Source organism: Podarcis gaigeae, assembly GCF_964106915.1.
Source record: "Podarcis gaigeae genome assembly, chromosome: 13".
In the NCBI taxonomy this organism is placed as follows: Eukaryota; Metazoa; Chordata; class Lepidosauria; order Squamata; family Lacertidae; genus Podarcis; species Podarcis gaigeae.
In genome coordinates, this window is record NC_139689.1 from 53,074,365 (window position 1) to 53,092,473 (window position 18,109).

Genomic DNA, 18,109 nt, shown 5'->3' on the forward strand with positions numbered 1-18,109 from the left:
AAATAAAGTCACAAAAATAAAAATTCCCAAGGATGACATCATTTGGAAGTAAAGGTGAATAAATTAAAATTGGGTTGAGAGCTTTCCAACATAGTTGCCAAGAGGTCAAGAATACCTCAAAGTGTAAAGAACACAACACTTACAAGAACAATGTCAAGATTTTTACAGTACTCTTTTTCAGGGTGTCCAGGGCACTTTACAAAAGAAAGATAAGACATAAATAAAACATAAACATTAAAAACGATTATTACATTAAAACATATTCAAAAGCCTGTGCAGATAAAAATGCATTTGCCTGGTGCCAACAATGTTAACTGTTCAGCATCTGGCAAATGTGTGTTTATTTTCCCAGGCCCTCTAGTTTGGGGTGCCACCACTGACAAAGCTCTCTGTCTCTGGTCACCTTGCCTTGGGTGGTGGAGGGAGCTAGAGGAGACCCTTAGACAATGACCTCGGTACAGGGGCAGGTGAGTGTGGGCACAGCTGTTATTTCAGGTACCCAGGTATTAGGCTGAGTAGGGTTTTAAAGGTAAGCACCACTGCTGTAGTTTTCTGCCTATGCTTTGATCACAGAGAGGACACCTGACCCATTTCTTGGTGCAAGCTGGTTTATGTTTCCAAACTCATCCCAGAGTTCTATTGATTCTAGGCACAGGTCTTCTAAGGAGCTAAATCTCTTGGGATGTTTACATCACGGGTGGTTCAGCTGTCAAACAACGTGGGCATTTCAAGAAGCACTGCCCACTGTATTTGAAAGCACCAGCAAAACTGCTGACTGCCATTTGATCATATGTTTTAGAAGTTCTCATGTAGACCAGGGATAGAATTTACTCTCCCCCAAAATTTATGAATATAAACATAATTTCCCCACCACCACCAGATTTAGGAGGACGGCTGAAACATCACATGGCAATTCACATCTCATTATGCTTGAGGAACTGCTGGAGCATGGAGCTATAGAAGATTTGAATAAAACTGTGAGGGTTCATTTGATCCCAGTTATTGACCAAGCATTAAAAACCCCCATCCTGTCTTGTTTAGGGTAGCCAAAATCCATGAGCCAGTCATGGTTGATGGTCTGCAAGGAACGAGCAAAGCAGAACAGAGGTCCTCAGGACCGTGAAGTTATAGTACCTTGATTTACATATATATTCATGCATGCGTTTGTGTGTTATTTACATTGTTAATGCTCTCTTCTGTCTGTCTTTCTCTCTCCCCATTAATAGAAAGCCATTTCATCTCCGACTGTCTCACGGCTTACAGACACAACACGTTTCACTGGTTCGCATAAAGAGAGATTTGATCCCACTGGGAAAGGCAAAGGCAAAGCAGGACGTGAAGATCTGGTGGATACGTCTGGCTATGTATCTGGGTATAAGCATGCTGGCACATACGATCAGAAAGTGCAAGGAAGCAAGTAAGCCTGAAGGTTCAAAGCCCGAAGCTTCACCTGTGAGGGGTGAGCAAGACGAGCCTCACCTGTTGCTGTAAATGCCAAAAAGACTATGTTGGAAAGCTGTCTTGTAGGATCCACTTTTGACATCGACTGAGACTCTTGCAGTGAAGCACCACTTCATTACATTCCTCATGCTTTATGGCAGTGAAAAGGAAGCAGCAGAGCAGTCTGATCAAGAAACCACACCAAGGGCTCTCTCACCACACCTTGTCTGTACTGGTAGCAGATCGCAAACATTCCTATATGCCTAATTCTCTGTCTTGTTCTGCTGTCTTTTTTTCTACAGTGGAGGCTACACGTGCTAGTAGCTTTGCTAAAAAGAATCCAATTGCTCAATTTGATTATTTATTATTGAACAATGTCTTAATATGGAACAGATGCACCTCAAACGTAAGAATTCAGCCTTTAACTGAAGGGAATTAAATGGCTATTGACTTTTATTTTATTTTTGAAAAGGTGCTATCCTGTAAAAGCCAATACATTTATTTCAACCATTTGCGAACAAGAGCAGAAACAATAATTTAAAGCAACTTTCCCCCTCCATTAGTAGAAAATTGAGACCCCACTTGTCCCTGTTCTCAAAGAAAAGGGAAATTGCAGCTCTCTCTCCTGGCCTTTGCAAATTTTCTTTAAAGAAAAAAAACCACAGAAACCAAAACACTATGTGTCATTGAAGTTATGTATTACTATTTCTTTAAGATTGCAACAAACATGAAATATGGCAGTTCAAACCCCCACCCAAATATATATTTGAAATACTACCAGTTGAAATTATCTACTTTGTCTGGATCACTACCTTAAACAACATTTTGATTCATTATGTTGGTTAAATAGTTCCAAAATAAAGGAAATTTGTTGTTTTCTTGTTCACTCAGTGTAAAGCAGACATAATTTAATTGTCAGATTGTTTGCTGATGGAAAACAAAGGTAGAAAAGATGAAATACAGATTCATTGTTTTACAAATGATGTCACCAACCATCATGTTCCAGTGAGCCAGAGTCTAAATAGTGCTGAAATGTTGCTTCTTTTAAGGGAGAAAAAGGATATAATTAACATATTTCCTGAAAAAGGACAACATACGTAATGTATTTATTTATTTGAAAGATTTCTGTGCGTGTATGCTGAAGAGTAACTGTCTAGTCAATAAGGTGATTTTTATGTGTCCTGTCTTTATTATTGACTAAATACCACACTGTGTTGAACTTACAATCCAGTAAAATAATAGCTGTAATCTTCACTTGGAGGTTTGCCAGCAGTTGAGTCCTCAGTCTTGTTTTCTGTGGAATACAGGTCTCCTCTGTAGAAGAATAGAGATTGAGCAATTTTACTGCCATTCTTAATAGCTGTCTCTTTGACAGGCCCAGTAAACGCTAAAGAGTTGGATGCACTGATTTGCTCACAGTAACTCTGACTGTTCCTTCGCACAGGCCAGCACCTTGAAGTTGGCCCTTGTCCGAGCACTGACCATCTGTCATTTGCAGTTGTCTTTATCCTCATTGTTAAGGAAGGTATTTATTGTGACTTACAACCATGCATTCTTCAGCATGCACTACAAGCATGAATCCAAAATAATAATAATGTTGTCAAGCACTGCCGTTGTATGCCTGGAACCTTTGTTCTTTGACATATTGAAATGTCAGGTTTGGGAAGAAGGAAGTCTGTAGAATTTTCGGCATGTTTTTGCAGGATGGTGGTTTTGGTGGTTGCCAGGAAGGGTCTGTGAGTGTGCCAGGCCTGTTGGTATTGAAATAGTGATAGTTGGTGTTAGTTATATATCCATCTGCTTTCTGCGGACAAGCTCAGTGTCTAGAGTGTTGATAATAGAGCTGTTTGCTTTGATGGAACAATGAGCACTGAATACTTTAATGCAGACCCTCTGGAACCCATTTGTCAAGCTTAAAGCGAGGCTAGGCTTATGGGGAACCCCATGTTATTACACGGAACTTCATTACATAAATAGAATATTCAGAACAAATCCAGCTACGTCCTCCAGTGGCAGCTAATGTAACACAGTGGATGTGAAAGACTCCATTGATGTAATATGAGCAGATAAGCACACCAGGAAGATACCTGATTTGTTGATCCAGTCTAGCATGTCTCTTGTGTATTTTGCTTTTCGGGAAACATTTTTTGTCCCAAAACCTAGCAGCTATTTGCTCACATGGATTGGCCATGAACACGGATTGCTCATTGTAAGGCAGAGCTTAAGGTAACAATAATGCCACCATGTTCTGGGCAAATAGTAGTTTTGTTTTTGATAGAAACTTCCTTTAGCACTAAAGTCTACTGCAGAACTCTCATCAAAAGATTTTAGAGCAGGCATTACATATCAGGTGGCCTTCTAGAGCCAGGGAAAGCTACTTTTAAAATGAGCTTCATTTTTCATTTATTTCATTTTAAAATGAGCTTCATTTTTCGTTTATCCATGCTTCATTTTTCATTTATTTGAAAACAAAAAGACAAGAGATGTTATCACTGAAGCGTGGATGTCTAAAAAGCAAGCAGTTTTGTGAAACAATGACATGCTCTTCTGACATCCCAGTTTCTCTTCCTTTCCCTATCCCCATTCCTTGTTCTGAAACTGTTGGCTTTTTCTACCACTGTGCCACTAAAGGAGGAGGCTGTGTCAGAAGAAGCAAGGCCTAGGTGTCCATGCATCAGATCACAGTTTATGAAAACAGGACTACTTCCTCCAGTCCAGTCACCTAATAACACCATTCCATTCATGTCTACTCAAAAATAAGTCCCACTGTGTCTTTGGGGTTTGCTCCTGGGTGAACGTGCATAGGATTGCAGCCTAAGTCGCTGTTTGCATGTAGCAGTGTACTTGGAATATTCTCACATCAGCTGCCCTCATCCCTGTATATTCCTTGTCAGTGACTTCTGCCCCCTTTAAGTATTTATTTAAGTGCAAAACATACTGTAAACGTGCAGTGATGCCGGCCTTCGTTATCTCCTTTCCGTAGAATAGGTTATCATCAGGCCCTTTTTGAATAAATAGGGGGAAATATGAAACAGTTCTCCAAATGTGAAAATGATAGAGATCAGTATCTGTAGGTTTTTTAAAAAAAGCTATTTTACTACCACAATGTGTTTACAATTCTTTGCTGATTGAATAAATCACATTAAGCACATAGTGTTCTTTTTGCTATGTGTAAATCACTCCAGGGTATATTATGTATATATAAATATGCATACGTGCAGTTTTATACAGCCTCTTAAGGGTGCACACTTTTGTAGCATCATGCACACTGGGACTGCCTTGTTATCTGCTGAGACCTGGGAAAAGGCTCCATGTGCCCAGAATGCAGCCCATTCCTCACCCAAGAAGGCAACCCAGCTGTCTATGTGTGCAGCTGCATATGTATATGGGACCCTCAATGAGTTTCCGATTAATGTCTGGATTTCCCTTCCAATTTTATAGACATACAATTTATGGAGTCAAGTCAATCTTCTCCCCCCCCCCCCCCCGTTGCATTCCTGTGCATGTCACTGGAATTTGTACTGGAAGCTGTGGGCTGAATCTGACTTACCTGCACCGCCCAACCCCCCCATCTCACTTCCTTTGTGTATAGTTGACATCTGAAACAAGTCTAGAATAAGGTGGGCAATTTATCTGGCCTCCTAAGCCCATGCATAGCAATTCAGGCAGAAGGGCAGGACTCAGGGAAGAGCAGCAGGGACACTTTAAGAGGGAAGGCCTTCCCAGGATCAGGGCCGGCCCACCCATGAGGCAAGCTGGGGCAGCTGCCTCAGGTGGCGGAACCCCAAGAGGTGGCACCCTCATAGGCTCCCCACCACGTCGGCCACCGCTGGAGAAGTGGCAGTAGCAGCAGCAGCAGCAGCAGCTCCCAGTGCGACCTTGCAGAAATCTCACCAGACCTTGTATGCTCTGCAAGATCTTGCTGGAACCCCCCGTTCTTGCCGCCGCTTTGTGGATGCCGCCACACAACCCAGCCGGGTGGCCCCTTCCTGTTTTGCCTCAGGCCAGCTGCCCCTGCCCAGAATGGAGCTTTTTATTACCAACTCTGCCTTAGACCTTGATGTATGAAGTCGCCTTATCCTGAGGGAGAGGCAGCTCTGTAAGCTCTCGGGCAGAAAGTGGCATTTTCTACCGTTGCCCAAAGATCCTCTTAGAAGGAGATGCCAAGAAACAAACTTGCATCTTTTTAAATGTGCACAGCAGATGCTATCCCAAGCTTTAGCTTCCTCTATAGGGGGGATGCTTAGCTATGCTTTTGTTTTTGTGTGTATATATAGTTTATTCTTAAGCCTCCCAAACGAGATTACTTTGCAAATGACTTTGAAGTCTCCCAAACATAAAACTATTCTTCCTGTCTCAGTTTCCAGCAGTGTGGGGTGCCCTTGGGCTTCCCCAGGGAGTAGCATCATGTGCTGTTTGACCCCGTCCCCCAACATACAGTAAGCCACAACTTAGGCACATTTAACTTGTGTGCATTCAACTTTACACGCATGGCCAAAAATGAATAAATAAAAGGGGGTGAGGATCCAGGAAAAATGACTTTGGCAATCCCAGCCATCAATGGGTTTTGACTGTAAGAGATTTTGTCTTTAGGCGTGATCCCCAGAACGTATCCCCTGTGTAAGTTGTGGGCTTACTGTATCTTAAATCAGAAATTTTTGAAATTCCCGTTTACTTTGTGGGATATTGTTATGGAATAAACTTTCAACTCTTTGTGCCTGAGTGTACTCTACAGTGTGTCTTGCTTCAAGTCTCCCTATGCCTTACATGTGCAGCTGCGAGGGACACTTGTGAGTGTTTCATGCCTATAGATAGGTTCTGCCACTATTGGTTTAGAAGCCACTGTCTCAAACTTCACAAAAAGGAGGAAAATGTGCAAACTGTCATCATGGTTATCCCAAGCAGTCACCCCTTTTTGTATGTTAGGCTTGCATTGCGAACTTTTAGTGTTCATTGTTAGCTACTCAGTCGTGGGAGCCAAGATGTATCTGTGTGCCTGCAATTGGCAATACTTGCGTATGGGTGATAAATGTTTAAAACATCGGTGGACTACCTAGAACAGATCTTAGTTACATGTAAGTGGCTTGTCATAGTCTATCCCTCCTTAGATCACCATTTGGTTAAAAATGAGAGTAGAGTACACTGTACTTGACTTGCACGTTTAGTTCACTGGAAGTCCAAAAGACCTTTTCTCCCTCTGTTTTCTGACTATGTATTGTTGTTCAGGTGGCATCTCAAAGTGAATAACTAAATGCCCAGAGGACCTTACTAGCTAGGCATATTTAGGATTTCAAACTGAGCTACTTTCTAAACCAGTATTTGTATGTTTTAAATTCTGATCCAAATCAGTATCTTACTTGGCGGGGTAGGAGAGCTGAAAACAATGCCAATATATTTCACATCTGGCAACCAATGCACCCCTTTGGTTTCAGACAGTACATGGGTAGACAGTCTAAATTCTGACCAAACTAAGCCGCCTGATGTATATTTTGCTCTAGGAGGCTTAATTTGGTCAGAATTGAGTATATACTTTCAGATTTAACATGAATACATTACTTCTGGTAAATGAGCCACCATAGCCACTAGAGGGCCATGAAAATTTTTGTCCTGACTTTTGGGACTTGTCAACCCATGTACTGTCTGAAACCCAAAGGGTGCGTTAGTTGTCAGGTGTGAATTTTCCCCCAGCTCTCCTATCCCACCAAACCTTGCGTGCATAAGTGACTTAAATTTGCGTCACGCTGCCCATTTAAAAGCATTAACATTTATCTAAGCAAGAGAATATAGATCAGATTGATTGTTGCCCACTATGTACACCTTATCCCCCAATAGTTAGCTTAACTGTTCACACAAGTCACCACTTTGGTGTATATGTGAGAGCAAAAGAGGTTCCCATGATACCTACTGTATGTTAGGACACTTATCCACAACAGCCAGCAAGTCGGTTTCACAAACGAAGCAGGAATGGATATTCACAATATCTCTACTACAGATGGAGGCTTGAGTTAACACCTTTTAGAAACTGGACCATAAAGAAGACTGATCGCCAAAGAATTGATGCTTTTGAATTATGGTGCTGGATGAGACTCTTGAGAGTCCCATGGACTGCAAGAAGATCAAACCTATCCATTATTAAGGAAATCAGCCCTGAGTGCTCACTGGAAGGACAGATCCTGAAGCTGAGGCTCCAAGACTTTGGCCACCTCATGAGAAGAGAAGACTCCCTGGAAAAGACCCTGATGCTGGGAAAGATGGAGGGCACAAGGAGAAGGGGGTGACAGAGGACGAGATGGTTGGACAGTGTTCTCGAAGCTACCAGCATGAGTTTGACCAAACTGCAGGAAGCAGTGGAAGACAGGAGGGCCTGGCGTGCTCTGGTCCAGGGGGTCATGAAGAGTCGGACACGACTAAACAACAACAACAACAATAATCCCTTCATTAGTTAGGAAAATCCCCTCCTCCTAACAGTGAATAGATATTTTTTTTCACACCTTTAAGATGCCAAAGTATATTTCTGTTCTCTCCAGTGTTATGAAAAGTTAAAGATAAGGAAGCAATAATCCATGAATAAAGCAGGGTATATTTTGCTAAAAGGGAAATTACTTCCCGTAGCTGTTTTGTTCCAAGCAATCTAGGGTCATGGGCTAACAGATATTGATAGAACTAGGGGAAACTACAACAGTGGTTCTGCTTTTAAGGGGGCAAATCTACAAGACCTGCTTAATATACTGAGAATATGAACTGGTTGACATATGACCAAGAGTTCGTGTAATTGTTTCACTGCGTGGTTGGTGTGATATAAATGTGGAGCTGTACGTTGGAGGGGTGGTGGAACAATGTACCATTCTGCATGGATCACATCAATTTGGACATGGGAATGAACTCTTCCATCTCAGAAGCCCCAAGTGGTGAGGGAGATTGGGAGGGCTGACGCTGCGCATGCAACATCACACGTGCAACGTCCTGCCATCAGGACATTGGGAAGAGCCAGGTGTGGAGCTAAAAGCGATGGCAGCGTGGCTTCAATGGCTGGTGGCTCCTCCTCCTGCTGCTGCTGCCACTGCCCGGGGGCTGCTTCCCCTCACCTTCACCTCTGTGGCTGGAGGAGGAGAAGGATCCGGCCAATGAAGTCACTCTGCGCTTGGCCCTGACTTTTTTAAACATTGCCCCCAAAAAACCCACCCAGTGTGGGGGCTCAAAAGGGTTGGGTCCTCAGGAGCTGGCACCCCTGTTCCATCTTTGCTTCCTGACAGCAACCATCTTTCTGAGAGCAGCCACACAATCATTTTGATGTCTAGAAATCCTTGTGTGTCATTTCCCTGCCTATGGCCAGTTGGTTGTGGCAAATAGTTCTGAGGAAGAGCCAGATAGACTTGAAATTGCAGTTTAGGTTCTGTGCTCCCACCAGGAGACATATTCAAGTCTATCCTGGAATTGTCTGTAAGATGCAAGGATTCATAGAAATGAAATGTAAGTGACAGCAAACGTTTTCAGGGTTTTCAGGGTTATATATACTAAATAGACTCCACAAAAGTTGAGCCATATGACAAAATGTCCATTTATTTCAGTGGTCTCAGGCTTGCATTGTGTGAGCATGATCCATGTGAAGGACAGATCCTGATACTGGCAAAGGGCAGAAGCACTGCTCCAGAAATGGCACAGGGATTGGGGGACTATTCCATGACCAAAATCTTAATGATTTTTGTTATGAAGTGTCTTGACACTGGAAGGAGCTGATTCTGGCTGCGGTCTTTGCATTCTTTTAAGGAAGGCTTGGTTATGTTTAAAATCGTCAGTGCAAGTCAAAACTTACTCAAATCAAATTTAAAATGAATAAACAATAGTTGGCAGGGAGGAGCGTAGAAACTTGCATGGTTCATAAAATTCTTGAACTAGCTGTTATTTTTAAAGTTAGATGGGTTTGTATGTATTTTAAAAGTAAAGATTGAATATGGGTATAGTTGATAATTAGGGTAAATGTGAACCACAAAATGCAGCTGTTGCTTTTTCCTCTATGCTAAACATCCACTGTGCAAATGCTATTTGGCTATTAGATGACTGGTGTATGGAAGCCATTTCACAACTAACACATGCCAACTTTATCACGTGGTTCTATGAGGTTTTGGCAGTTATATTTGCAGGCGAAAGGTGCATTAGGCACACTTGACAACCACGTGTGACACACACGTGTGTCAACCATTACATGTGTTCCACCACTGCCTCCTTTTCCCTAACTTTGTTCATGGGTTGGGGGGCATGTTCCTCAAAAGCTTACGGCAGCCTTCGCAAACCCTGTGCTCTTCAGATGTTCTGAACTTCAATTCCCATCAGCCCAGGGCAGCATGGTACTTCTAAAGTTATAGTCCACAACATCTGGAGAACCTACAGGGACAGATCCACGCTTCTGGGTTATATCTAGAATAACCATGCATTCCTACACGTCTCCTCCAACGTAGGCCTTGTTGAGTTAAATGGGACTTACTCCTAAATAATGTCTACTTGGGAGTTAACCCCATTCAATTTTATCAGATGTACACCTAGTTAAGTGTGCATAAATTTGCAGCTGCATTTAGGTGAACTTTGGTGCCACTGAAATAAGTGTAACAGCCTCAGACTGGATCCTAACCATTGTCTTCCAATAGCCATCTTTCTCCCTCAATTCATAGCTTCACATAAGGGAAACTGGTGTGTTTTGGGGTCACTTCTGGTTTAGTGGGGCGCAGGAGGCTGGGCCAGCCAGGGCCAACAAGAGCAAGGACTCTCTCCTAGGAGCTGCTTGTGTGTCTTCTGCAACAAACTCGGTTTCTGTGTCAGGTGTAGATGTAGATGGTTCTCGGAAGGTAGCAAGTTATAAAACTCCTGCTCTGCTGTGTTAACTGGAGAGGGATAAGTAAATCAGTTTATCCTTGCTGAAATGTAAATGTTTCCACTTACTTTAAGCACAAGAGGAAGATTATATATTTATATTGAAAACTATTTTTGACTAATACTGTGAGCATGTTTTGTTGCCTCTTTTTTTGTTTTGCACAATTTAAGGAAACACAGGTTTGGCTTACCTTTTTTGTTGAATATATATATAAAAAATATTGGCATATGGCCAGGGAAGGGTTATTGGATAGCTCCCAAACCTGACCATTTGCCGTGCTGGGAGACGCTAATGGGAGTTGAAGGTACCACACTGGCTACCCCAGCATATAACAATACACGGTTTGCTTTCCTATTGCTTCCCTTTGGCTACCTAGAGATACAACTGCATCATATGCTGGCTACTGGTGGAGAAGGTGAACTTGCTGTTATCTCTCCCGGAACACTAGGCAGCATAATAAAAGCTGGCATGGACTCCACCTGTTTCTTTTTCCTCATTGACACGTCATGCATTAAAACCAGTGAAATGGTAACCTGTACAATGTATTCTCAGATCTCAGAAGGCGTAACATTTGGCTGCTCTGAGCCCAGCACAAACTAGTCAAACCTAGAGTGGCGCCCTAGGGCGTGTTTTTTTCTGGAAGTCACTCAAAATGAAACGGGGTGTGTGCCTTGCTGAGTAAGCCTGCCTAGATTTGTACACCAGCAGCAGCCGCTCTTCTCGGGGGAATGCTTTTTGGAGAACTAACATTGGCTGATGAAATTTCACCATATGATGGCAGTGGAAAGTAAGGCCCAGGCAAAATCTATTCTGATTGCAGGTCTTTATTTTTTATTAATTTATAATACCAGTATTAAATATTTACACAAGTAAATTAAAAGAAACTTGAAAGTGAGTTATATACTACTAGTTTGTACTAGGCTTTTTCAGGAAAATGAAACAAATTTATATATGTGTGTGTGTATATATGCAATATATTTTTACACAATTTATTAATGCTAGAAACTTAAATGTGTTATCACTTTATCTGTGTGAATGTTAAAATTGTGATAAGTGTTCCAAATGCTGAAATCTTCTGCTAGTTGTCTTTCTAATTTCTAAAACCATATTGATGGCTTCTGTCAAGTAAACATTCTTCATTCATTAGAAAAAATCAAGTTCATCAGTTGTTCTAATAGTGCTGTAAAAAGCTTGGCTTGAGAATAGATGTCAGTTTTCATAGTGTTTTATAGCTGTTCTTTAAAAGCAAACTTTCTGTAATATATATATTATTGCTGTTGAGAGTATAGAATTGTATCTTAAGTTGGTAAAGTGATCAATAAATGTATTAATATAAATGTCTTAATTTGCTTTTGCAAGTGTCGTATGTGTAAATTTCAAAGAGAACAGTCTTAATGTGGTCAGATGACTGGGTAGCTCTGTTCAACATACCTTGATGGTCAGAGCATTTTTAGCTGCTTTGTGTCACATGCACTACTGACTAGAATGCCCTTCATAATTGCCTGGCATCCCACCCATATGCTATTTCCTCATGGGTGGCTACCCTGTGTTGCTGGAATGCAGTTCCCACTATCCCCATCTACCATGCTGCCCAGGGCTGCTGGGCGTTGCAGTCGCCATTGGAGGGCCACAGGTTGCGCGACATAATGACATCACAATGCTAGTGGTCAGTTACCCCGGCCACAAGTGGCTAATTGCAGCCATCACCTGAGAAGCAGCATTGGAGCTCATGTCATTAACTTTCACCGATCTCCAGAGGAAGAAAAGATCAAGTGCATTATCTGAAAGCTGATTTCGCAGGCTAGCTCCTTTGCTAGATCCCATTCACCTTCTGATCTCATCTACTGGAGTATTTTTAGGCAGCTTAGCATACCTTGCAACTGTACAGTTTAGGTGGCAGCTGCGTTTATCCTGCCTCATACGGCATTCAAGGAGTACTTGCCCTACTTTCTCCACATAGCATGCAACGAACACTTCACGCACCCTTACATTTCGCTCATCATTCACACCCAGCCAGTTCCCTGCTGTTTACAATGGAACCAACGTAATACAATACTACCCAACTTGCCTACTGGGCTAAAACTCAGATCCTTAGAGCATTAGAACTCTGGCTGCATTAAGGAATCCTTGCATGAAGTCCCTTTGGTGAAACCTCTTAGGAGTTACTTTTTCAACACTGAAAAACAATGGTTTCTAAAATGAACAGAAGGTGCTCACTATGGCCATGAAACCCTTTCCACACAGGCAGCAGGGGGAGAGGCAAGATCACTTCACTGGGGTTTGCTCTCAACGTGCACACCACCTGGCTCAACAGAGACTGCTATTGTCTGTAAAAACATAACAGCAGCCTTGTTGGATCCAGCTAATGGCCTGTTTAGTCCAGGATCCTGTTCTTACAGTAGCCAACCTGTGGGAAACCAGCAAGCAGGAAGCATTGTTGCCTCCAACTGGAGTAGAGCAGAGCCATTGACTGCCCTTTCCATGACTTTGTCTGTTCACTTAAAGTCATCCCTGATGGTGGGCATCACAGACTCTTGATTGTGCTCTGCATGAAGAAGTCATTTCTTTTCTCTGTCCTGGATCTTCCAAGATTCAGCTTCATTGGCAGCCCACAAAGTCTAGTGTTAGGAGAGAGGGAGGGAAAAACTGTTCTCCTCACTTTCTCCCTGCCAGGCATAATTTCACACACTTCTATCATGTCACCTCTTCCTTGACTTTAATCTAAAGTGTCCCAAATGCTGCAACCTTTCTTTGCAGGGGAGTTGCCGTGCATCTTTGATCATTTAGGTTGCCGTTTTCTGAACTTTTCCCAACACTGCAATATCCTTTTGCAGGTGAGGCAACCAGAAACGTATACAGGACTTCAAATGTGGTCACACCAGAGATTTGTATGACGGTATTATGATAGTGGCAGTTTTATTTTCAATTCATTTCATAAGGAGCCCTATCATGGAATTTGCCCTTTTCTCTGCAATTCTATGATTCAATTAGAATGTCTTATCTGGAAAACAAGATAAAAAAAAATTGTTGGAAGTTTTAAAATTAAGTGCATTTAGAGAGGCTTTTTATCTGTCCACTTACATTTCTTGAGTAGGAAAAGCATATATTGCATGGTTTCATTTTAAAACACACACATGTGCAAACACTGCACAGCCAAATGTTCTGGAATATAACAACAACAGTATTATTATTATTATTATTATTATTATTTTATTTGTACCCCGCCCATCTGACTGTGAAAAGGAAGGTGTTTCAGCAGGGAACATATTACCATAGGAGATGCTTTTTGTTCAAAAGTAGTACCAAAGGAATTTGAGGCAGCAACTATGTGGCTCTGGATGCCACCCTACAGCGATCAGTTGGACTTGGAAAGGCACATTGACAGGCAAATCCTTTACTTGCCATTCCATCAGCAGATGCAAAATTTCAGTGGTTTGAAATCCAGAAATAATTGCCCAAAACATTAAAGAAAACAAAAGGCCACTTCAGTAACACAGGACACACACCATGATATTTCCTGCCAGCAGAAATTTGGAACTGCCAGAATGCAGAGAGAAACTGGATCTCAGTGAGCAATCAACCTAATTAGTTGATCGAATGGTATCAATGAAGATGTGGACAGTATTGTTGAAACAGCATCTTTTTAATGGAGTATGGAAACAGCAGCTACTCATATGCCAAAGGTTAATTCTTGATCCACAGATAACACATTCAAGGACAGGATAAGTGAAAGAATAAGCTAGGATTATCATTTTTGCAGCAAGTGCAACAGTATGAGAATCTCTCATCCCTTCTAAGGCTGCAGTCCAAGAAAACACGGACAGGATTGCACTGCAAGAACATGACTGCTAAACTTCATTCCATGAGCAGAAGTGCTCGAAGCATGTCTTAATGCCATGGTTTTGCAGCTGTTCCTAAAGTATCAGCACACAGCTCTGCAACAATAACTTGGTCAATGATAAACATGATCCCTATTTGAAAAAGTCTGAGGTGAATACAAAATTCACAGTAGAAGAGATCTATTTTATTTTACTTAAAAACTCCCTATAAATTGCCCTTGATTGAATAATGCATTAAAATCATTCAATAATTTAATATATTCACTCCTATATTCCAAAACCATGGGGAGGATGTCTTAAAAAAATGAGGTACAAGAGAAATCAGCCACAGTGTTAAAAGTTGGTTGGTTCATGGAAGTCAATAACCCCAAGGGTTTGTCATCCTTTATAAATCATTTACACTCACATGCCTTTCACTGTTATTAACATCTGCTGATGTTAATTTTGGGTGATGTTGCTAGGAGGAAGTGTTTTCTTTAACTGATTGTAGTTCCAGTGTAGTTGCTCCACTTCCGCCTTGTGTCGGCAACGTGCCTCTTCCAGTTCTTTTAAGAGACGTTCATTTGTCGAAACCAAGGTTCTGCAAGAAAGCGTTGCATTTAAAAAAAAGAAAAAAGAAAATAAATTATTATGTTACAAAATAAACCATGGAACCTACAGATGTGAAGAACAGCCCTGCGCGCGCACAGCTGCACTCAAACCTGGAGAGATCACAGATAACAGATTTTATCCCTTGAAAGCACGTCTTGGCTGCTGGGCTGTCAAAAGGGAGCCAGTTCTTTCTACCCCTTTGCTCCACTGGTTCAATAATGGGGGGGAAATCCCTTTCTCTTCTACAGGATAACAAATAGATGCTCATGTGCATTTTTCCACATGCCTTAAGGTAGCCTTCTCCTTGTCCATTTGGTTTGAGACCTGTTGGTAAGTTCTCTCTCTCTCTTAACACTAAGGGATTGCAAGTGCAAGAACTGGAGGCAAGAATGAGAAAAACGACAAGTCTTTTTTTGAGGGGGGCAAGTCAGGGAGGAAAAATTGGGAACCAAGTTTTTGGGGGTAAGCAGGGTGGAAGGGAAGAGAACCTGGCGTGAAATTAAACTTGTATAAGAACAGCTGGTTCTGGTGTTTGTCATTCAGACCCTGCCTCGACCTTTCACTCAGTCTGTCTACTTGTGCAGTCAGTTCTCTCCTCCTGGGTCAGCCCTCCATTTCCTCACTTTTCTCAACGTTTAGTATTTAGACGTTGAGCACTGGAGGCTCCAGGTGGCCAACGTGGCTGAGCAGAGCTTGGGGTCAAGCAAGAAGGAGCACTTCTGTGTGGAAGGAGATGAAAGAACATGTGCTGGAAGCAGCTTGGCAAAGACAGTGACCATACACTGGGAGAAGCGGATGCCATTGAACACAAGAACAAATTTTTAAATAGCCAAACATTTGAAATCTTGAGAGCTTCCACTTAACATCCAGTACTAAGCTTCTACCTGTGGCTTTCCTGCAACATCTTTGTGAGTTCCTGCATCTTGTCAAAGTGCTGGAGGCGCTGTTTCAAATTGGCATTTTCATCAGCCAACAGCTTGTGGTGGTTTTCAAGCTCTGGAGAGAGAAAGAATATATAGCCATAGGCAACCATCTTTCTTAAAAAAGGTGTTAGCACTGCATGACAGGGAAGTATATATGACAAAGATGAGGAGATGACAAAGATGAGAATGCTTGCTGCACTCCCATTCGTTGCATTCCCCCGAGCCATATGAAAAAGATCAGAAGGAATGGGTATTTGTCAGCTGAGCCAAGCAGTTGCGTGTGTCATGGATCCAAAAGGCAGCACACTGGCTGCTTGTGAGCTACCAACCCCAATTCAAGGTTTTGGTGATGGTGTACAAAGCACAAAGCTTGGAGGCCCAAGTACTTAGAGAAATTCCTCCTCCAGTGCCAGCCAACCTGTGCCCTGAGGTCAGCAGGGATGCCCAGTTAGTAGTGCTACTGATGGGTACTAAATTATGAGTATTGATATAAAATTTAAGCAAGTTTAACTCTACTAGTATAAACAAAAAAAAATTTTTTTTCTTCCAGTAGCACCTTAAAGACCAACTAAGTTAGTTCTTGGTATGAGCTTTCGTGTGCATCTGAAGTGTATCTGAAGAAGTGTGCATGCACACGAAAGCTCATACCAAGAACTAACTTAGTTGGTCTTTAAGGTGCTACTGGAAGAAATTTTTGTTTTTTGTTTTGACTATGGCAGACCAACGCGGCTACCTATCTGTAACTCTACTAGTATAAGTTATAGTGATGTATTTTTAAAAAGTTTTAATCTTTGCAAGCATTGTATTTTAATTATGTTGTCTACCACCCCCAGTTCCCATGCAACAAAGGGTGGGGTTAGAAAGGGGACCAAAAAAGGTCTTTGGGGTAGCAGCTGCCAACTGATGAGATAGTGACCTTTTCCTATGAGCAAAGCATTGGGATCTCAACACGATCTAGCACAACAGGACTAAGACAGAGAGCGAAATCAGTTCAGACACAAGGGTTAAGAAATTTTGGAACTTTTGAGATTTACTCCTCTGAAATGCCGTTTTACAAACCCCAGTAATGCATATATTTGATATGCTTTTTTATATCAGACCTCAGATGGAAAGTGTGGGCACCTTAATCCAAGTGAATTGTACACAGTTATCATTCTGAAAATCAATCAGCAGGAATTTAAGGGGATTTTAAATCTTATTAGCAGGCTTCTTATGTGACCGGGTCTCCATGTGACAATGTGCTTGAATACATGAAGGCAATATTTGGGTGGGTGGGTGGGTGAGTGTGCATTTTAAAAGACAGCCCAATATGCGAGGTGAAAGACATCACAGTCCTGTTTCTGGTGACACCCCCCCACACACACACTTAGCTGGCCTGGTGGCCCTGCCAGGTTCACGGTCCTTTCCTGCCACCACCAGTTAGACTGTGCCCACAGCATCTTTGCCTGTACACTAGGGATAAGCTCATCTCCCCCTCGCACTGCAGCAAATGTATTCATAAAGAGTCTGCAGTGATTAGTGCAAGGCTAGAAAAGACCAAAATGTACATGCAAAGTTCCATATGCCATTTGCAGGATCTCTGCTCTAGGTTGCCCCTTCCACAACTGCTATAAACTTACAAAGTTGCCTTTTATCGGATGGAGGATACAGACTCTTCATGTGTTCAAACAAACACACGGACAGCTTCATTCAGATACATATTTTTAGAAACTTACTGATTATCTGCAGTGGTGCTGCCTGAGTGGCCTCTGCATTCTGGGTCCTTTGTTCCATTTTGGGACTGTGCCCTTTCAGAGCTGCATGTTCTTTCAGTAATTTGTCTAAATTATGCTTCAACATATCCTAACACAATGAGGGAGGGGAGGTGTAGAAAGGAAAAAACGATGAGACAGAGAAAATGATTAAAGTAGCTATTACTTCACCAAACCTTTATTAGGCATTACAAATGATTAAAGTAGCATTTCAGATTCTGTTATATTGCCTACATCATTTTCCTTGAAGTAGTTTTGGAGAGTTTTTGTGAGACTATCTCTAATTTGTTTGTTTGTAGTTAGGATGGGACTGAAGAACCATGATGAAGAACCCTCTCCTATTTTAACGGTGACTTCAACTGCGGTGTGATCTGTGATTTTTGTGTTACCTATGTTTGTTGATTCCACTGAAGGGGATCAGACCCTGTGTGAGTAGAATGCTGTCCAGTCTGGACACTGTACCATGGCGTCCCGATTGGAATGTATGGCTGGTGTCTCCTGGGTTTTGCTCACCCCAAATGTCATAGAGACCCATTTTTTAGCATTTTTAGTTGCTGGGGGTTTCCTTCAGAGGAAGGTTGCCCATGGGGTGGTAGGGTGGATGTCTTTCAGGGATATGCCTTTCATATTTAGATTGAGGTCTCCTCCTAGGATTGCTTCCCCTTCGGAGAAGGAGAGGAACTTGTTTAGTGTTTTTTG

The 18,109-nt window shown here is 42.0% G+C and overlaps 2 protein-coding genes across 3 annotated transcripts in view; one reads left to right on the forward strand and one right to left on the reverse strand.

The window, feature by feature from the left end:
* TPPP (tubulin polymerization promoting protein) overlaps positions 1 to 6,162 on the forward strand; it is a 51,690-nt gene extending 45,528 nt beyond the window's left edge. Inside the window, exon 4 of the mRNA XM_083709941.1 lies at positions 1,227 to 6,162. Within this exon, the coding sequence (XP_083566067.1) occupies positions 1,227 to 1,421 (195 nt within the window). The 3' untranslated portion in view covers positions 1,422 to 6,162. The remainder of the gene's footprint in view (positions 1 to 1,226) is intronic.
* Positions 6,163 to 11,114: 4,952 nt separating this feature from the next.
* The window catches only part of CEP72 (centrosomal protein 72), a 28,977-nt gene continuing 21,982 nt past the window's right edge, over positions 11,115 to 18,109 (reverse strand). Inside the window, exons 12-15 of one of the 2 annotated variants that reach the window (XM_083709420.1) lie at positions 17,375 to 17,501; positions 15,621 to 15,732; positions 14,548 to 14,725; positions 11,115 to 13,468 (exon numbers count right to left, since the gene is read on the reverse strand). In XM_083709420.1, coding sequence (XP_083565546.1) covers positions 14,584 to 14,725; positions 15,621 to 15,732; positions 17,375 to 17,501 — 381 coding nt within the window. In that variant the 3' untranslated portion in view covers positions 11,115 to 13,468; positions 14,548 to 14,583. Of the gene's footprint in view, positions 13,469 to 13,930; positions 14,726 to 15,620; positions 15,733 to 17,374; positions 17,502 to 18,109 lie in introns of those variants that run through there. The other variant, XM_083709419.1, reaches the window with a different exon arrangement.